Here is a 20,969-nt window from a genome sequence, read left to right as displayed (position 1 = left end):
GCAAAAGGCTAGCTAAAAGCTAACAGTAACAGAATGACAACTAAAAGCTAAATGTAGCAAAAGGCTAGCTAAAAGCTAACAGTAACAGAATGACAGCTAAAAGCTAAATGTAGCAAAAGGTTAGCTAAAAGCTAACAGTAACATAATGACAACTAAAAGTTAAATGTAGCAAAAGGCTAGCTAAAAGCTAACAGTAACAGAATGATAGCTAAAAGTAGTAAAGAGCTAGCTAAAAAATTTAAGCAAAATGGTAGCTAAATGCTAAACAGAGTAAAAAGGTGGCTAAAAGTAGCAGAAGAGTCGCATACCGTAATAACAAATTGGCAAAAAGATAGCTAGAAGGTAATAGTAAAGAAACTGGCTAAAAGCTATAGATGAAGTGGTCAAAAGCAAAAAGTATCAAAAGGTTAGCTAAAAGCTAACAATAGCAGAATGATAGCTAAAAGATAAATGTAGCAAAAGGCTAGTTAAAAGCAAAAGTAATTAAAGCCTGACTAAAAGATAAATCTACCAAAAGGGCTAGCCAAAAAAAATAAAAGCAGCAAAATGGTAGCTAAATGCTAAACAGAGTAAAATGATGACAGAAAGTAGCAGAAGAGTAGCAAAATAGAAAATTGGCAAAAGGATAGCTAGAAGGTAAACGGAGTAAAAGTCTGGCTAAAAGCTATATGTGTTTAAAGCAGCCAAGAGCAAAAAGTATCAAAAGCTTAGCTAAAAGCTAACAGTAGCAACCTGCCTTTAGCTACATTCAAGCCCATTTTACTTTTAACTGGTATTTTGAGACTTTTCTCTTTTAGCTGGTGTTATGCTACAATTTTTTAAGCTAATTTTCTTTTTTTTCAGCACGTTTCATCAAAGTCGTTCAGCTCTCAGTGTTTTCTCAGAAAAGGCCATTTCTTCAGTCAGAATAAACTCATTTCAGCTGATTTCTGTAAGAAAAGGCTGATATTTAGCTGCTGTGTGTTCTTGTTTTTTCTTTCCGACATCGTGGAGTTTTTTTAAGTCTGTGTTCGATTGCCAGCTCGGCAGAAATCTCTCCTTCCTTTTTATCTCCAACACCTCAAGGTTTGTTTGTTTAGTGAGAGGATTGTTTCCTGCAGTGTCCCTCAGCTGCTTAGCCGACTGTTCGCTTCCCGCTCCGTCTCCACGGTTCTAAACCTCCTGGAACGTATTTTTGAAGTGTCTCCAGCTGAGTCATCATCCAGACGTTTTTCCTCAGAGAAGGTGAAACGCTCCCAACACGGCACCTGCCTTCCTGTCTCACCGTTTGCTCTTCTTTGAATCCCAGCGGTGCGACCGGTCGGGCGACGGGCGTCTGGATCACGCAGAGATCGAGGAGTTCTGCAGGGAGCTGCTGCGGCGGCCGGAGCTGGACGCCGTGTTCAGGCACTACTCCAGCAACGGGAGCCGGCTGTCCACTGCGGAGCTGCGGGACTTCCTGGGAGATCAGGGAGAAGACGCCTCGCTGAAGCACGCTCAGAACCTCATACTGGCCTACGAGCGCAACGAGTTCGGTAGGTCCCTCAAACCGGTCGTTAAAGGGACTGCAGAGCGCGCTCCGTGAGGCGTTCAGGTGCTGGTCTCCTTTGTCTCTATGTGTCCCTGTGATGGACTGGAGACCTGTGTCTCCCGCCTCTCACCCAGTGACTGCTGGATATGGGCACCAGTGACCCAAAAAGGAAGAAGCAGGTAGTGAAAAAACAGCCAAAGTCCAAAGACAATACTGACGAAGATCAGTTTAAAGAACACGAGAAGGTCTGGCTGCTTGGAAGCAGCAGAACGACCCAAGACTTATGCACGGTACTTTACGTTAGGCTGCGTTAGTTTAAATGAAAAAGTCTTTAAAAGCGTCAGCGGGTGTAAAACGTATTTGCTGCCTCGTGCAGAAAAACCTGAGCAGAGATAACTTGTTGTCCCTCGCTGCAGCCCAGAAGAACCAGTTCATGACGCAGAGCGGCTTCTCCATGTACATGCTGTCCTACGAGACGGACGTCTTCAACCCCGACCAGGCCAGAGTCCACCAGGACATGAGCCGGCCCCTGGCCCACTACTTCATCTCCTCGTCGCACAACACCTACCTCACCAAGGACCAGGTCACCAGCGCCAGCAGCACCGAGCCGTACATCAGGTACACGGCCCCGTTCGCACCTGGCTCTTTAAATCCATCGGCTGATCCGACTGCAGGCGTTCGGCGCTGACTGAGAGCGTGCGCACCTGCCAGCTTAAACGTTTACCGGTTCGTACGCACGCGAAAACATCTGAGCCGTCAGACTTCAGCGGCTCTGCTGATATTTAATATTTACATTCAGACGTGTAAACTAGATTTGTTTAGACGTTAATCTGGTTTCAGAGACAGTTTGTTCATGTTTTTGTAGTTATTTCATGATTCTGTAAGAGGGAGAAGTATAAACAAGTGTGAATGCTTATTGCTTAAGAACTAGCTGAGAAACAGCTGAAATTAGCTAAAAACATGCTGAAATTGAAGAACAAGCCTAAGTTAGCAGATGAAAGCAGAAAGAGCACATATTTGATGAATTAGGTTCAAATAAGCAGAAATTAGTACAGAAATTAGGAAATTTGCTTAAAAAAAGCTGAAATTAGTCCCAAAAAAAGGTGAAAAAACATAAAGAAGCTCAACTATCAGAAGGAAGTGGAAGGAGTTAAAAAAAACATGGGATTAGCTGAAAAACATAAATTTAGCACAAAACAGCTAAAAAGTAACTGAAGTAGCAGAAGAAGGTGAAACTAGCAGAAAAAGTTGAAAGTGCATTACAAGCTGAAGTTAGCAGAAAGACGTTAATTAAGCTGAAAGTAGCAGAAATTACCACGAAAAACTTGACTTTATCTGAAAACAGCTGAAATTAATAAAAAAATGCTAAAAGGCTAGCTGAAAAAGTAGAACAAGCTTCAATTTGCAGAAGAAAGCAGAAAGAACATGTTTGCCCAATTAGGCTGAAAGAAGCAGAAATGAGCACAAAAAGGTGGAAATTATCTGAAAAAGGCTGAAATTAGCAAAAAAACAGCTGAAATGTAGCTTAAAAAAGCAGAAAGAAGCTTAAATTACAAAAAGGAAGTGGAGAGAGCACATTTTTGCTGAATTAAGTTGAAAAATGTTGAAATGAGCGCAAAAAATGTGTAATTACTTGAAAAAGCTAAAATTAACATAACAACAGCTAAATAGTAGCTGAAATAGTAGACAAGGCTGAAGCTTGCATCAATCAGCTGAAAGGAGCTTAACAAACTGAAATTAGCAGAAAAAAGTTAGAAGAAGCGCAGAAATGTTGTAGTTAGCTGAAAAAAATCTGAAAGGAGCACAAAACAGCTGAAAAATCAGCTGAAAGTAGCTGAAAAAAGTTTGAATTTGCACAAGGAAGCTGAAAGAATCTGAAGCAGAACAAAATGTGAAAGGAGCAGTAAAAGGTTGTAAACACATCTAAAGATTTGAAGGAGGTAAAATGAGCTCAGTTCACTTTCTATGAGAGAAGAAATGGCAGAAAAGGCTAAATGTTTCAAAAAGCTAAAGTTGCACCAACACCAAAAGTCATAGCAGGATTGTCCTGAAAGAGCCGAACGTTTTGGTGTTTGATTTGTTGATGTAGAAACTGCGGGACGAGAAATGTACTTAAAGTAAAATGAGTCACAGTAGAGTGAATGCTTCATAAATGTTAGTGACTCGAGCAAAGATGGAAGATTTGAACCAGCAGACCTCCTCGGTGCGCCGACCAGCTAAACAGCTTCACCTGCACAGGTGTGACGAAGCTAAACTTGCACGTCTTCACCTCACTTTACCTGGAGAAGGAAAAACATTCATCACTTGTGCTTGCAGAACTCCAGTGAACAGTTTCTGCGTCGAGCCGAATCAACCTCCAAGAAATTGTTGTAAATTTCCTTTAATTGAACATTTGAGCTACGTTTACCGTAAACGTTGCCTCTGCCTGCTGGACGGGCACCACAGAGGCTGGGAAAACCCCCGTTCCTCCAGTCACGATTCCCTCCTAGAATAAGAGTCAGTTTGTCCGAACGTAGAAACTTCAGACAGGCACTTAAAACTTTTAGCCGGATAAAATAACGATGCATCAACAGAACCTCCACTTATCTCGCATGAGCCGACAGCTGAGTCAAACGTGCAGGTAGTAGCTCTGCTGCGGTCACGTCAGCTCGGTTTGACGTCCTACAGCTTGACAGATCGTGTGCAGACTACAGGACGTACGTGGGTGGAAGGAGTCGTAGCTCAGACTCTAGTTAGCACCACCTTAATGCAATCGGTTGATGCGTATCTCACGGGGCTGCAAGTCGCTCAAAATTACGCATCGTCTCCCAGTTCTGATCTCCGGCTAGTCCCCAGTGACAAACTGCCGATAGCAGGATGTATTTAAACACCGGCCTTCACCTTTAAAACGTTAATTTAGGGGTTGGTGCACGTCTGTGACGTTACTGTGAACGTCTCTGTCAGAGCTTTGATTCAGGGCTGCCGCTGTGTGGAGCTGGACTGCTGGGACGGGGATAAAGGCGAGCCCGTCATCTACCACGGCCACACCCTTACCTCCAAGGTTCCTTTCAAAGAGGTTATCGAAACCATCTCGCAGTACGCCTTCAAGGTAAGCGTCATTCTCTGAGCTGCGACGGCACGCCGCTCCCCCTCCCGTCCCCCCCCCCCGCTCTTACTTTCACTTCCTGTTGTTACACTTGAGAAGCTAAACGGAAGCTGTGCTTTCCCCTGCAGGCGTCCCCCTACCCTCTGATCCTGTCCTTGGAGAATCACTGTTCTGTGGAGCAGCAGGCGGTCATGGCCAAACACCTCCGCACCATCCTGGGCAGAAAACTGCTCACCAAAGCTCTCACCGACCTGCCGCTGAAGGAGCTGCCGTCTCCTGAAGTATTCACACACAGCTGGTTCCTCCTTCGACGCTGATTGAGGCCGTGCACTCCTTCCTACGCTTTTCAACGGTGGCACCTCTCGCTGTCACTGTGCCGCGTGATGTGTGCTACTACGCGTATAGGTGTTCTGAGTTACCGTGGCGACATAATTTTCCAAAAAATTTACTTAAAAAACTTAGGATTGCTTAGAGAATGCTTCAAGTTAGTTACAACCGTAAACTCTTTGAGATGTCTCGTTAACCACCGGACGGAAACGATTTAAATTTCTCATAAAGCATTCATTGGAGACTCTTCCACAACTTGTGCCAGGCTGATTCAAAATGGCCGCCACAGCAAACTTAACAAAAACGTTGAAATGCGGACGCATTACCGTATAGTCTCCGTACGACTTCTGATCCGCTCAAGATAATTTAAAGAAACGTTGTACACCTGTTTGTCATCACTAGGCGGAGTGTTGCGTAATCCTTTCATCAGCTGTAAGGTCAAGGTCACTCTAAGGTCAAAGGTTATACAAGCCTTTGCTTATCTGGTCATTGCTATAGATAGCTGTATAACGTTTGTTTACAGGCGTATAATGTGTCGTGCTCTTCGAGACACTGAGCCGCAGTTTGCCGAGGTAGTAGCTGATAGTGATCTCTAACACGTGCACCGACGGCGCCAAGATTCCCGGTTTTAACTTTTCCTCCACAAACGTTTCCCGCAGGAGCTCAAGTGGCGCATTCTGGTGAAGGGGAAGAAGGAGACGCCTCACCTCGACCAGCTGAACAAGAACGGGAGCTTCGCCAGCTTCTCCTCCAGCACCGAAGAAGAACCGGCGAGCGGCAACAGGAGCACGCCCAAGACCGACCCCGCGAAGGTGCGTTCAGGAGGAGGCGGGTCTGAGATGCTTTTACGGGCCGCGTCCAAGCCAATCGTTCTGTTCTCCGTCGCGTTTCTGTTCCCAGGTCTGCACTAAGCTCAGCCCCGAGCTGTCGGAGCTGGTCGTGTACTGCAGGAGCGTCGCCTTCCGAGGCTTTGAAAACGCGACCAAAACACCTTCGAGCGAACTGTCGTCCTTCTCCGAGAGCGAGGCGCTCAAACTCATCAAAGACTCCGGTACAACGCAGGAAATGGCTGCCTCTTGACTGACTTCTGATCTTGCGTTCAGCTTGATGGCTACTCGATCAGCATCCTGTTTTTTTGTGTGTTTTCTTTTGCAGGGAAGCTTTTTGTGCGACACAACAGCAGGCAGCTGAGCCGGATCTACCCCTCCGGCCAGCGCCTGCAATCATCCAACTATGATCCTCAGGAAATGTGGAACTGCGGCTGCCAGATGGGTCGGTACTCGAAGAACTTGAATTTTAAATGCATTTGATTAGAAAATGTGTCTTTTTGTGCTAAAAATGAGTTCTTTATGACGGACTGTAAGTGTTTGTGTCCTTCCCTTCAGTGGCGCTGAACTTCCAGACGCCCGGGGAGCAGATGGACCTGAACCAGGGTCGCTTCCTCCCAAACGGTCGCTGCGGCTACGTCCTCAAGCCCGACTTCTTGTGCAGCCCCAAGTCTGACTTTGACCCTGAGAACACAGGCGGGGGTCCTGGTCACACCCCCACCCAGCTGAATATACGAGTGAGCTGTGAACTCTGCAGTGAATATCACAGAGAACTGGGAACGTTGGCAGAAAATCTCATCTTTCACTTGATTTACACAACGATGTTTAGAGAACCAGTTGTCCTTTCTTGCTTTTCTTTAAAAAATCATCTATTCAGGACACGCAAACGGTTTGAAGCTCAGCTGGTTTGATCTTATTTATCATTTAGATAAATGTTTCATGAGGTCTAGACTGAAGCCTTATCAGTGCATTTTTCAGCTTTCCACCTAAAATACATAAACACACTGCTGACGCGTTTCTAATCCACATTTCCTGTTTCCTTTTTGTGTTGCAGATAATATCCGCACAGCAGCTGCCGAAGATCAACACAGAGAAAGCCAGCTCCATCGTGGATCCGCAAGTGTGGGTGGAAATCCACGGGGTGGCGATCGATAACGCGAAGAAGAAAACCCACCGCATCGACAACAACGGTAACTTCAAGTCTGGGAAATTACGTGTTAAAAACGAAGCATTTATCGTGCACGTGTCGAATTAACGCCTTGCTGTAATCGCTTTATCTGGTATTTTTATTTTGCAATTAAAAAATTACCAAAAAAAAAAAAACATTTTCTGCTAAAATGCTGCGTGAACACTGTTTGTAAATATAAACTTTTTTTTTTTTTAAATTGGCACGACTGTAACTGAAATGAGTAAAAGTGTAACGAAAACCAACAAAACAAATGGTGAAGATAAAACCAGAAAAAAGTAGTTAATGGTAAATTTTAACAAAGTAGAAGCTAAAATTAACAAAACTGTCCAAAATGTAAGAAGCAGAACTGCACCTAGAATTTACAGAAGCCGGAAACAAAAAGCAAAAATAAGTGAAACAGTAACTGAAATTAGTATCAACCACAGCTAAAATTTACAAATCGCTAAAGACAAATGTCACAAAAGTAGCAAACAGATGCTTTTGTAAAAAGTTGCAAAGCAGTAGCTAAAATTAGCTAAATCTAAAAGAAAATGAGCCAAAGCTAGAAGCTAAATGTAGCAGAACAGTAGCTAGAAGCTTAAAGCAAAGAATAGCTTAAAAGCAAAACAGCTAAAATTAGTAAAATAGCAGCTGAATTTAACAAAACAAATAAGATCAGCAAAGCATGAGCTAAAATTAGCAAAATCTAAAAAAAAAAGAGCTGTAGCTTGAAGCTAAAAGCAACAAAAAAGTAGCTAGAAGCTTCAAGGAGCAAAAGATTAGCTACAAAAAAAGCAAAACAATCATTTGAATTGCTAAAGAGAAATATAGCATCCAGATAACGGATGCTAAAGTTAACAATGAAAAAAGTGTATCTAAAATTTAAAAGAAGCAGAACTGTAGCTAAAAGCTACAAATAGCAAAACAGAAGCTAAAAGTAACAAAACCAAAGCTGCAAGCTAAGAGAAGCATACAAAGACAAAAATAGAGCACATTTGCTGAAGTAGATTTCAAAGAGAATAAAGTTTGATAATGAAACAGAGATATTTTAATGTGATTCTATGGGAGATTTTATTTTAAATAAAGTATAATATTTTGAAAAGTATAAAAGTTAAAAAAAAAAGCCAGAAGTCGTAGCACTGTGTTCTTGATCAGGTTGAACATTTTGATATAAGAATAATTAAATTCTGACTCAGTTTTATTGTTTTAGTTTTTAAGCTGTGCTCTTACAGCTCTTGTGCCCCCCCTGCAGGTTTCAACCCCCGGTGGGACTGCACCCTGAGCTTCCAGCTGCAGGTTCCTGAACTGACCCTGGTGCGCTTCGTCGTGGAGGACCACGACCACACCTCCAAAAACGACTTTGTGGGACAGTACACTCTGCCCTTCACCAGCCTGCGCACAGGTGCTCTTCATTCTGACCCCACGAGTCAAGTCCTCGTTGTTTTAAGTCAAGTCGCATTTATTTATAAAGCACATTTAAAACAGCAAAGTGCCAAACCAACCAAAGTGCTAAACAACAAGATAACGGCAGTAAAATAAACAAGATGTAATTAAAAGCATCAAAACACAAACAACAACGAGAAACAATGAAACAGTAAATCAAATCACACTGTGTTAAAAAACAGGTGTGTTTTTTTAGGAGATCTTTAACAGCAGGGAGTTAAGTGGTCTGTCTAATGTTGGGGGGCAGATTGTTCCAGAGTTTAGGCCCCGCGACTGAAAAAGCCCGATCTCCTCTGAGCTTCAACCTGGTTTTTGGTACAACCAAAAGCAGCAGGTCAGATGATCTCAGCACCCAAGAAGGAACGTGGTTGAAGTAGGTCAGAGAGATGTGAGGGTGCAAGACCATTTAGGCACTTAAAGGTCAACCGGAGAATTTTAACATCGATTCTGAGATGCACGGGGAGCCAGTGAAGGGAGGACAAAACTGGTGAAATGTGCTCAAACCTACGAGTTCCTGTTAATAGCCGAGCTGCAGTGAATGGAGCAAGAACTGTTAGGATTTAAGGGCGGATAAATCTGACAATCATCAGCATAACAAATAAATTAAAACCGTGTTTCTTCAGAATAGACTCCAAAGGGAGCAGATGGAGAAAACAAAAGGGGTCCAAGAACTGAGCTCTGTGGGATCACACAGAAAAGAGGCACTGACGTAGATACACTGTTTAACATGTGAAACCATCCCCCCCACAGGTTATCGACACGTTCACCTGCTGAATGCAGACGGGTCCAGTCTGTCCCCAGCGACGCTCTTCGTCCACGTCAAAGTGACCCGAAGAGGAGTTCCTGTCAAGACGGTGAAGGAGCGCATGGACATCGCTAAAGGCAAAATGTGAACCATGAAAAAATGAATTTTTAATATCTGAAAGGCTTTAGAAGAAGCCGCTTTTAATGCGAGGGGACTCCTGTCGCTGCCAGCCTTTGTCCCGGTCCAGTTGTCCAATTTTAACTCGACCACTTCCTGAAAAGAGAAAGGCGATTAACTTTTAGAAAAGTAATGGAGTCATCTCTCACTGTGAGGGTTAGTTGATGAAGACTGAAGCTACATGACCACAAGACACTAACATTTACTTTGTATATGTTAACTCTTTAGATTGATCTTTTTTTAAATGTTTTAACAGAAAAAAAATGCAGAGTAGCATTAACAGAACTGCACTGACCCATAAGGTGTTTTATGGATGCTGTAGAGAACGTACCAAGCTGTGGTCAAAACAATACTGTTGTTTTAGACATTTCTTTTTTGTATGCACTGTGATGTGAAACATTTGTGTTAATGTTTCATCAGTTTGTATTTTTCATAAGAAAATGTCTTAGAGTTAATTCAGTCTTACTTTATACTTAAGACACTTTAGCACTTTTGTCTTCAAAGCAAATGACTGCAGGTTACCTTAACTTTCAAATATCTTTAGTATTTAGTATTTGTCTTTGCCTCGGCGTCACTTCAATCATGTTCAAATAAAGTATTAGGTAAAATTGTGATTAGCTTTTCATATGAACTTTGTCTAATGCACTGACAATTTAATTATTTCTTCTGCTAGTAGCACTTCGCCTCCAGAATACGTTACAGATTGATTGTCTAAACTAAAGGAAGGTGATTTAAATTAGAGTTTATATGCTTGAAGTGGTTTTCTGTAACATGATCAACAAAGTATAACTTTTAAAAAAATGCTGTTTTTATAAAGAATAATTAATACCACACTGCAATACATGTTTTTGTTTGTGCTCACTTGTTTTTTTTAATGCATGTCGCCCGCCACCTTCATGCCAGAGTTTGAGGCTGAGATTATTGCCCTTTTGGTCAAACTAGAAAATAACATTTTACTCAGCCTCATGCCTCATCGCAATAAATCACGCTCAAAGTATGTGTTGTGGAATGACTCTCAGCTACTACCACGTCAAATATTAGCTCAATGTTTGTCAAATCGACTGAGTTATAGTCATTTTGGTGCTGGCTGATGTCCGCTTGCTGTCGTGGCCATTTTGAGGTACATTAACTTAAAAAAATAATCCATCCAACCATTATCTTTTACCCACTTCTTCCATTTTGGGTCACGGGGTTAAAAAATAATCAGTTGTAAAAAATATATTTTCTGGTGAAGGAAGCTGTTTTAAAACAAACTGGGTTATTGATGCTAAACGAAGAATGCATACATTTATAGACCTCAAGTTATAACTCATTTTAGTTTTGTGGTTTTAATATTTTAATAATGAAGTTTGAGTATTAACAATACTGATATTTTACTTAATCTCTGTAATTGTATCTTTTTTAATATCTCCACCGTATCAATATATAAGTTGCCATTATTGATTATTTGTATTGTTTATTCGTTGATAGTGAGAAAATAGGCCACTTGTATCCATGTGCGACAGGTGTTGTATCGAATTGTGTCATCAGTGCAGAGCGGGAACGGCTCCAACTACACGGGGAAACTGAAATTAACACAACACCATCCGCGAAACTTGAGCCTTTAGGACCATTTAACATCTGCAAAGTCATGCGGCGAGTACAACCATCAACCTTTACGGGATTTTGACCGTGGATTCTAAGTAAAAGACTTAACAAACGTCCGGAGCGCTTTTGTTTTATTGTAAATACGAGGACGCCCCCTCGCGTCGCGTCCACCTCCAAGCCAATAGCGTCGAGGCGGGTTTAAAGGCGTCGACCGCCCGGAGAGTCCGCACTTCCCGGTGAAGATGGCGGATGAGAATGAGACAGCACCGATGCCGGAGAGAGAAGATGTAGAGGACCACGGACACTGTAGCGACTGCGAAAATGAAGAGCACCACTTTGATGATGGGTAAGAGGGTAAACTTACATATAGAGCGGGTTAAAATGGTCAGTGCCATTTTACCCTTTACTAAATTGGCGAACGCTAACCAAAGAATTCACGAGCAGGCGAGGATGGACACCTATCGTTCGGCCCACTTTGCTTTCTTCCTATTGGCTGGAGGGAGCGTCACGCTCTCGAGCTCTTCATTCTGATTGGCTGAGACGGGAATCTATCAACTGCGTAGGCGGGTTTAAGTCTAGAAACCAGCTAATGCTAGGCGTGAGGAGTAACAACTGAAGCGTGATTAAAAACAGTTTTAACATAATATTTGAACAGTTATAGGACTTGCATAAACACTGTGAAATTGACAGTTTAATAAATGTTTAAAACCACCGATGCGTTGATTAACTGAGCAACTAAAGTGACATACAGCGTGTTAGTTAGCTTGAATGCTAACGAAGCTGTCAAACCCTTTTGTCTGATACAAAATCAAAACCGAAACGAGCAACAATTGCGTTTTTTACACGTACGACTTAATTGTCATGTGTAACTGCTTCTGTGTTTGAATCCTACCGCGTTGGGAGCTCTCAATCCCAACATTTAACCACGTAAAATTGAGGAAGATGAAGCCTTGGCTAGCTCTGATTAGCTAAAAAATGGCTTTAAATGAAACCCTGCACTGCTTGACGTTCGCTTTCCTCTGTGTTCATCATCCAGAGACTCCAAGCAAGGGACCTAAACGTGTTTATATTAGCTTATACTATTTATCCAAGCAAATGAATAAGTGTAAAGCTTCATAAAATTAGCAGTTCAGTCTGTCAAAGTCAACTTGCGACCCTGAAGTTGTTGCTTTTAGATCCAGGGCTGCAGAAATAATCTGTTTGAGCTGCTTGGTTTGAAGCAACAACAACAAAAAAAAGTCACATTTCAAAGTGGCAGTAATCCACCACATTTAGGTACTTGCTGTGTTTAATTTTATTCACGCATCAGTCCCCTCCAGCACAGAAACAAAGCCTTGCTCTAGTTGCTGCACTCCATTGACATGGAAGCCTCGAGAACAAACTATTGAGTGTTTTGTTCTCCATTGTCCCCGTCGCTGACAGACCTCTTGCACATACATGTGTACGCACACGTAGATAGCACACGCTCCTCTTCCAGAGGTCATGTGAGACGCCATCTGCACAGGGGTTTACAAACACAAGCCTTGGACTTTAATGAGATTACCCTCAAGTATGGGGCAGATAAGTGGCTTCTCCAGTTAGAACGCATCAAAAACTGACCGCTACAAAACACCGATTGTAACTTTTGACAACTTGAGTCGTGCGTTTTTTGCAGCTGGGACCATCAATGCAGACATTGGCCACACGTTTCTCCATTTGATGTGCCTCATTCTTGGAACTGTCTTGATTTCTGTTTAGCCTACAGGTCTGTGTAGATGTTCCATCGACACTAGGGATCAAAAATCACAAAGTTGGACGTCCTGACGTGAGCTCCAGAAATCAGTATCTCCACTAAAGTGGCTACAAAATAATAAAAACGACCATGAATGGGGCAGTAAAGTAGTATGAGTTCGGGGTATTTCTATATTCACTATGCCCTTTACGTAGTTAGATTTTCAGCAGTTTGTCCACTTTAAAGATTTTTAGGGTCACAGTTGCTTCTTTTTTTTGGATAGTAATGGGAAAAAGGTTTGAGAACCACAAGTTTAGAGCCTCATCTGGCACTGACAATTCAAACAAGCTGTTTTTACTCTGTCCAATATAGAGAAATAACTTGTAAATCTATATGTAAATATAAAGTTTTTTTTGTATTTTATCATCCCGAACGTATGGTTGCGTTTTACAGAAATGGTATCTCCTCATCTAGGCTGGTAATAATTGTGATTTAAAAAATGTTATTAATTCAGATGTACGGGATCCAGACACCCATATTAGCACTTTGTTCATCCTTTCAAGAGAACGGTAGTTTAAAATCATTTTCTGTTCCAGTGACCGGGGTCTGGGTGATGACACCGGTGCCAAGAAGAAAAAGAAAAGGCAGAAAAAGAAGAAGAAATCTGGTTCCACAGAAGCAGCTCAGGACCCTCTTGCCAAGGCACGAACTCTTTTTTTTAAATGACAAAAGTTTAACGTTGAAGTTCTTGTTAAAAGTCCAAAAATATTTGGTCTGTATATTTCCCCTCTAAGTCATGTTTTAACTTTCATAACAGGTTAACGCTTTACCAGCTGAGAAGCTACAGGAGATCCAAAAGGCCATCGAGCTGTTCTCTGTTGGCCAAGGTCCAGCCAAAACCATGGAGGAGGCGAGTCGGAGGAGTTATCAGTTCTGGGACACACAACCTGTTCCCAAGCTAGGTAAGATTAAAAGTTGTGGCTTTGACTCCTCCAACTACAACAAAACTCCGCTCAGAGGCGTCTTGTACCGCTGATAAGTGCTTCATGTCTGCGTTTTCTTTCAGGGGAGACCGTAATGTCTCACGGATCCATTGAACCCGACAAAGACCACATTCGAGAGGAGCCCTACAGCCTCCCACAAGGCTTCAGCTGGGACACCCTGGACCTGGGGAACGCCGCCGTGGTAAGACGGCGTTCAGTCACAGCTACAGGGTTCCTATGTGGTCTTAAAGGGAAGAAGTTGACTTTTATATATTCTCTAGCTCAGGGTGCGGTTTATAAATTCACAATTAAGATGAAATGTCACGCAGAGCTCCTTTTTTTTTTTTTTATTAAACCATGAAAAATAGACATTTTTATCATGATGTTCACTTTCGTCCTTCATTATTTTTGTTTTAGAAGTTCTGATTGGAAAAACTTTAGACCGCGCATGGACAACATACATCCCAACATGTTGGGTGATCTCCATCCGGCTTCTAGACGTCCTCAAATTAAAACACAATAAATTCAAACTAAGTGGATGAAAACCAGGATTTTTTTTTTTAATATATAAAACTTAAAACAAAGCTTAAATTCAACATCTTGGATGTAAACAAAAAGAAAAGTACAAGTTTACAGAACGTCTTGTATTCCAAAAGAAAATCAAGATAACTTTTTTTTTTACTGGACATGCTAACGATGCTAACTCGTCTAAATAGAAAATGGAAGAAAAAATACTGGAAATATTTTCCAAAATATCTGTTTGGAAGATTATAGTTAAGTATGCATCATTTTGATTCCTTCCTGTTGACGTGTGCGGCTCTCTGGAAACGTGATGCTGCAGACGAGACTGAAGTTACTTCCATCGGCAGCGTCTTCCGTCGCCGTACGTTTCTGTCACAAGTTGCTCTAAAACATGAACGAGGTTTTCTGTTTGATAAACATTTTTACCATAGTTATACGTAATAAAAGCACCGTTGTATAAAACGTTTTGGAACATTGGAAAAATGTTTGGGAACCCGGCGTGTCCATAAGTCTCTGTCTTCGACCAGTTAATGGCGGTTTGGTTGTTGAGGCAACAGATCCAGGAGGGGAACCCTGACCTCCCTCTCCTCGGGACACTCCAGCTCCTCCTGGGAGACCCCGAGGTGTTTCCAGGCTGGAGAGAATATTCCCTCCAGAAAGCTCTGGGCGTTCCTCAGGGAGGTGTCCAGGATGGGTCTTAACCAGCGCAGAGGTGAGCCCAACTGTATCGAGTTGGTCTTGCTCAACCTCACACACAAGCTCCGACTCCTTACCCCCCAGTAAGGTGACGTTCATGTCCTCCAGAGCCAGTTTATGATGCCAGGAACGGGCCTGGTCAGGGACCCTCCCTCACCTGCCACCCGTCTTGCAGAGCGCTCCACCCAGACGGTCCTTTTGGGTGGAGGGCCCACGTTGTCTCTTTCGGACTCGGCCCAGACAAGCCCCAGGAGCCAAGGCTATTTGTGGGCTCCACAACCAGGCCTGGCTCCCGGGGGGGTGTTCCCTTTCTGAACAATGTTTCCTGATCCACTTGCTCGTTAAAGGTTTTTGAGCCCTCACATGAACCCTGTTTGCCATGGAAGACCCGACCATGGGCTGACCCTCTAGAACCCCCGGGACCGTTGGGGCACAGCATGTGCTGCCTTTACCCTTCAGGATGGACCGTCGTTGTTTTTGTGCCACACAAACCAGAAGATTAATTATTTAGAGTTGGACAATTAAAGGTTTGAAGCTTTAGGAAGCCTTTTTGAACTGAAGCCTGTGATAAGAAGATGTAATATTTTATCTTTACCACGTCTTGTTTTTGAACGTACTGTTGTCGTTAACGGTTCAAACAAAAGTGCAAACTGGTGTTGGGGAGTGGGGGGGCGCTGTCAAATCCACCCCAAAAAATACGTTTTATGTTGGCGATATTCAACAAGAATGAGAAGATTAAATCTAAAGTTGGAATAATCGCAGGTTCTAATTTTATTTGTCCACATGTGGACGATGACGACGTTGGAAACAAACTGGTAACAGAAGAGACCGACTGCTTTATTTGAACAAGCTGGCAAAAAAAACAGTTTTTAAATATAAATTATTGCAAAAGTTTTTGTGCTTTTTGTCCGTTTGCAACCAGCTGAAGGAGCTTTATACTCTTCTCAATGAGAACTACGTGGAGGACGACGACAACATGTTCAGATTTGACTACTCCCCCGAGTTCCTGCTCTGGTAATCCTGACTTCTGGTTCAGATTTATGGCACTGCGGATATTTTCATTATTAAAACCGTTCAAGTTGAAACAAACAGCGGAGTGAATGCTCGTCTCTCCCTCAGGGCCCTCCGACCTCCGGGCTGGCTGCCTCAGTGGCACTGTGGCGTCAGAGTGAACTCCAACCAGAAGCTGGTCGGCTTTATCAGCGCCATTCCAGCCAACATTCGGATCTACGACATGTGAGCGAACAGTCGAGTAGACTCCAGGTTCCATCGCAACCTTCAGACAAAGCAGTTCCTCCTTTTATTCATTCATTTAGTCGTTTTGTGCACATCGGTTATAAATCAGCTGGTTTTCCTGAAGCTCTTTAACCAAGAAAAATGTGCATTTATTTAGTAAAACTGTAAAATGTACAAGTTGTTGATGATGAGCGCACCGGTTGTGTTCTGTCTCGTGTTTTTAACTCTGACTCGGTTTTATCTTTTTTAATGTTTTAGAGAAAAGAAAATGGTTGAGATCAATTTCCTCTGCGTCCACAAGAAGCTTCGCGCCAAGCGAGTCGCTCCGGTTCTGATCCGGGAGATCACCAGGCGGGTCAACCTGCAGGGCATCTTCCAGGCCGTGTACACCGCCGGAGTGGTTCTGCCCAAACCCGTGGGCACGTGCAGGTTTGTCAAACAAAGCGTCTTTGTTTTGAGGTTTTTGTTGTACGGCACGGGTCATCCCGTACGGTACTAATCTGTCGTACGGACGCAGGTACTGGCACCGCTCCCTGAACCCACGGAAACTAATCGAGGTGAAGTTCTCCCACCTGAGCAGGAACATGACTATGCAGCGCACCATGAAGTTGTACCGCCTGCCCGAGGTTGGTAAAAACCGTCTCGGACGTACGATCGGTTTCAAGAGCCGTGCTCACCTGAGAGTTATTTTTAAACTCTCCGTCTTAAAAGCTTCAAAATGATCCGTAGTCCGTTAGAATTTGGTGATCGCTCACCTGGCAACAGGTTGGTTGCATTTATGAGAGCGCTGGTTTGGAAAATGGATTTTTGTTGGTCTGGAGCGACGTCGTTAGCACTTCCTGTCCTGTATTTAAGCTTCTTAAAGATGCCGAACAATATATGACGGGATTTCCTGGTGCTACTGCAGCTAGCAGGAAGGAAATGATAAGAGTTATACAACATGAATATTTCTGCAGATGTAAAGGTGGATTAGGGAGATTAATTTAGTTACCAGGACCGCTACCACAGCAGGTCCGTCTTCCTGTCTGGGTGGAGTTTACATGTTTGCCCCGTGCACACGCACCAGAAACGTCCACGTTGGGTTATTCGGTAACTCTGAATTGTCCCTGTGCGAGTGGATTATTGTCTCTTTGTGTCCCTGTGATGGACTCGCAGCCTGTTCAGGGTGTCCCGCCTCTCACACGGTGACTGCTGGAGATGGACGCCAGCTCCCCGTGGGTAAAGATGGATAGATTTACCGCAGCCCCCCTTCCCCCCCATCATGTCTTCTACCTCCTTTCCTTCAGGCCCCGAAGACTTCTGGTCTGCGGCCGATGACGAAGAAGGACGTTCCCGTGGTGCATCGCCTCCTCCGGGAGTACCTGAGCCTGTTCAACCTGGTGCCCGCCATGAACGAACACGAGGTGGAGCACTGGTTCCTCCCCCAGGAGAACATCATTGACACGTACCTGGTGGAGGTAAAAGACGCTCTGATCACGGACGACGCACTTTGTTTGCACCGTCCTTGTGTTGATCTTCTGTAATGCTGTTTTCTGACAGAACGATGGCAAAGTGACCGATTTCCTGAGTTTCTACACGCTGCCCTCCACTATAATGAACCACCCGGTGCACCACAGCCTGAAGGCGGCGTACTCCTTCTACAACGTGCACACCACCACCCCTCTGCTTGACCTGATGTCTGACGCCCTCATCCTGGCCAAATCGGTTTGTTTTCCACCTTTTAAAAAATATAAGTAAACAAACTTCCATCTTGGTGTGGAATTTTCCCAGTCTGTCGGCTGATTGTCATTTTTTTATCTGTTTTGTACAGAAAGGTTTCGATGTCTTTAATGCACTGGATCTAATGGAAAACAAGACTTTCTTGGAGAAGCTGAAGTTCGGTATCGGGGACGGGAATCTGCAGTATTATCTGTACAACTGGAAGTGTCCCAGCATGGGGCCAGAAAAGGTACTTTTATTTTTATTATTAGCAAACTAACAAAATGTTACAAGAAGCAGCGGGGCGGCAGTCGAGATGCGCAGCGGGGCGGCAGCCGAGAGGCGGGGCGGGAGCCGAGAGGCGCCGTGGGGCGCAGCGGGGCGGCAGCCGAGAGACGGGGCGGGAGCCGAGAGGCGCCGCGGGGCGGAAGCTAAATCTTAAAGAAGCATAAGTAGAATCAGAAAATGGATTGGAGGCAGTTTGTTGAAGCGAACCCCTACAACGTGAACTCCTACAACGTGAACTCCTACAACGTGAACTCCTACAACGTGAACTCCTACAACTTGAACCCCTACAACTTGAACTCCTACAACTTGAACTCCTACAACTTGAACTCCTACAACGTGCACACCTTCACCCTCTGACCTGAGAACTGTTTTTGAATGAATCAGATCTCGCTGTTTCTCTGAGGGAAAAATTACAAATTGAATTAAATATTTAAAAATTATAATAGTTACAAGAATCAAAATCGATTGATAATTTAGATATTCCAACTTCTAAAATAACACAAAGTACACAGAAGTAATTAGATTATAAATTAAAAAAAAACCCACTGACTTCTTGTTCAGTTCATCTGTTTTTCTTTGATCTTCGGCGTGTGTGTGTGTATGTGTGTGTGGTGCTGGAAACAGCGTGTCAAGACGATAAATGTTCCTGACGATGTTCTGCTTCCTCCTCAGGTTGGGCTGGTTCTGCAGTGACGTCGAGTCGTCAGCGAGTGTCACCGACAGGCCTGAAGACGGCGCCACGGTCCCAAGACTTCCTGCTTGTGGAAACGACCAACCACACTTTTACTTTCTGACCCTCTGAACTTTGACCTGCACTACTGCTGCCAGGCTGAGGGAGCCCCCCTCCATCAACGGACCTCAGAGCCATCGTAGTGACCGTCGCAAACAGCTATATTTCATCACTGTACCAAAAACAAGAACAGTTCTCACCGGTGCCCGGCCACCGTCACGCTCACCGCCGGCAAACCTGCGAAAACCTGTAAATACCGTCGGACGTGACCGCGGATAAGGCCCTAATGCGCAGAGCAGAACCGACTGTTTTGTTTTATTCCTAAATGTTGGAAGTGCTTTTTGCAATTAAAACAAATCTGTTAATAAATTTTAGACAATACAAATAAATTGTGCGTAAAAAATAATAATATTTTAAAGAGTAAAAGGCTCAAAAGGCTGATCTAATAAAAACCAAAAGTGGGAATAAGAAAAGGGCTTTCGTTAAGAGTTGTCTCGTCCTGTCTGCCATTTCTTTTTTTTGGCTCATGGTTTCTGTTCGCCGTCCATTTGTGCTCCTCTCATTTATCAAAACTTGCAGAACCATCACTCCCCAGCTTGCTGCACACGTAAAAACCAGTCGGGAGACAAATCTCTGATTCTGACGGCGTTCGTTAACATTTATCCTCTTGATTTACGTGTGTCCCACTGCAGCGGCCATCTTTGTGAAACCGGACTCTTAACGTGCGTTTCCAAAAATCTCAGAGGCTTCAGGGTCAAATCAGAAATCCAAAGTACTTAAGGGCACTTTTAAAAGCCTTTTTTTTTATAGCCTAATATATAAATATGGGGAGAAATCTGAGAATGGATTAAAATTTATTTATTAAAAAAACTAATTGCATGTTTCAGCTCCACGCCGAGCTGTTCGCTGTAGATACTGAGCTGATTTGAAAACATCCCTTGTTACATGCTTTAATCTGAACAAGTGAGAACAATATTAAGGTGAAATATTTCAGCTTATGCAAGATTATGCAGCTGCTGTCAGGCGAAGCAGGGGAGGATTTATGGTTGTGATGCCCGAGCGGGCTGCGTGAAATCAGTGCGGACCTGCAACACGTGCAGGATGAACAGCGATGGATGGGGAACAACACCCCCGTTAAAGTGTTTCTTATGTAAAATATTTGATTGCAAAATGTAAAAAAAAAAAAAAAGAGAATCCCGTGGTGTTATGATCCAGGAAATGATTGTGAAGGTGCAGGGTTCGTTCTTTTTAAGCAAAATAAAATGTAGGGGTTGCTGTGAGGTTATTGCATTTTTTTTTTTTTTTTATGATCAAAATGGACGATTTGTTTATTAAAAGTGGAACTCCTGCTTTATAAGCTGAAGGTTTAATGCTAAACCGTTGCTGAACACTGGATTGTTTATGTTTTACAACCACGCTGGTTCTGCTTACATGATGTTCTCAAAAAAAGCTAATATTTAGAGAGCTCCTTGCAATAATTTGTATTTAAAACTGGTTTTGGAGAGAGAAACACTTTATTTTGTTAAAACTGTGTGAATGATGTGTGCTGAATGAGAGCTGCAAAAGCTAAAAGCAGAACATTAGCTGAAAGCTTCTTTCGGCTGTTCCCTCTTTGCCACAGCGAGTCCTCCTCCTCCATCTCACTCCAACCACCTCCATGTCCTCTCTAACTGCATCCATGTGTCTCCTCTTTGTCTTTTTCCTGCAGCTGCATTTCTAACATCCTTCTACCAATATGCCCACTGTCCCTCCTCTGGACATGTCCAAACCACTGTCCCTCCTCTGGACATGTCCAAACCATCTCTGTGTCCTCTCTAACTTTATCTCCCAGTTGTTCAACCTGTGCTGTACCTCTGATGATCTCATTCCTGATCTTAGCCATCCTTGTCACTTCTGCCACTTCCAGTTCTGTCTCCTGTCTTTTTGTCCATGTCTCTGTCTCCAGACCATACAACATAGCTGATTTCACGACAGTCTTAAATTTTTCCTTTGACTTTTGTTGACACCCTTTTGTTGCAACTCGTTCCTGAAACTTTTCTCCATCCTGCCTGGACTCTTCACCTCTTTACCTCACCCCATTTTCCTGGACAGTGGACCCAAAGTCCTTGAAGTCCTGCACCTTTGTGACCTCTGCTCCATGTAGCCTCATTGTTCCACCTCCTCCCTCTCATTCACACACATGGACTCTGTCTTACTACGGCTGACTTTCATTCCTCTTCTTTCAAGTGCATACCTC

General features: G+C 43.4%; 2 protein-coding genes across 3 annotated transcripts in view; both read left to right on the top strand.

The window, feature by feature from the left end:
* Positions 1-10,121, top strand: part of plcd3a (phospholipase C, delta 3a) — a 25,931-nt gene extending 15,810 nt beyond the window's left edge. Inside the window, exons 5-15 of the mRNA XM_037689236.1 lie at positions 1,289-1,514; positions 1,927-2,128; positions 4,454-4,598; positions 4,724-4,876; positions 5,582-5,734; positions 5,823-5,973; positions 6,078-6,194; positions 6,308-6,486; positions 6,804-6,939; positions 8,170-8,319; positions 9,111-10,121. Of these exons, the coding sequence (XP_037545164.1) occupies positions 1,289-1,514; positions 1,927-2,128; positions 4,454-4,598; positions 4,724-4,876; positions 5,582-5,734; positions 5,823-5,973; positions 6,078-6,194; positions 6,308-6,486; positions 6,804-6,939; positions 8,170-8,319; positions 9,111-9,253 (1,755 nt within the window). The 3' untranslated portion in view covers positions 9,254-10,121. The remainder of the gene's footprint in view (positions 1-1,288; positions 1,515-1,926; positions 2,129-4,453; positions 4,599-4,723; positions 4,877-5,581; positions 5,735-5,822; positions 5,974-6,077; positions 6,195-6,307; positions 6,487-6,803; positions 6,940-8,169; positions 8,320-9,110) is intronic.
* Positions 10,122-11,069: 948 nt separating this feature from the next.
* On the top strand, positions 11,070-19,560 carry nmt1a (N-myristoyltransferase 1a). 2 transcript variants are annotated; one of them, XM_037688739.1, is made up of 12 exons: positions 11,070-11,215; positions 13,177-13,282; positions 13,398-13,542; positions 13,647-13,765; positions 15,704-15,795; positions 15,901-16,017; positions 16,276-16,446; positions 16,535-16,643; positions 17,304-17,474; positions 17,557-17,721; positions 17,828-17,965; positions 18,676-19,560. In XM_037688739.1, exons 1-12 carry the CDS (start codon positions 11,112-11,114, stop codon positions 18,694-18,696), a joined length of 1,458 nt encoding a protein of 485 aa, XP_037544667.1. In that variant the 5' UTR covers positions 11,070-11,111; the 3' UTR covers positions 18,697-19,560. The 2 variants fall into 2 exon arrangements, with proteins under 2 accessions (XP_037544667.1, XP_037544666.1); XM_037688738.1 differs by lacking the exon at positions 18,676-19,560 and having other exon boundaries at positions 17,828-17,995.
* Positions 19,561-20,969: the final 1,409 nt, after the last annotated feature.

The sequence above is a fragment of the Nematolebias whitei genome, chromosome 15, assembly GCF_014905685.2.
Source record: "Nematolebias whitei isolate Nwh7 chromosome 15, NemWhi1, whole genome shotgun sequence".
NCBI lineage: Eukaryota > Metazoa > Chordata > Actinopteri > Cyprinodontiformes > Rivulidae > Nematolebias > Nematolebias whitei.
Note: the sequence above shows the minus strand (reverse complement) of the source record. Positions and strands in the feature narration are given on the sequence as shown.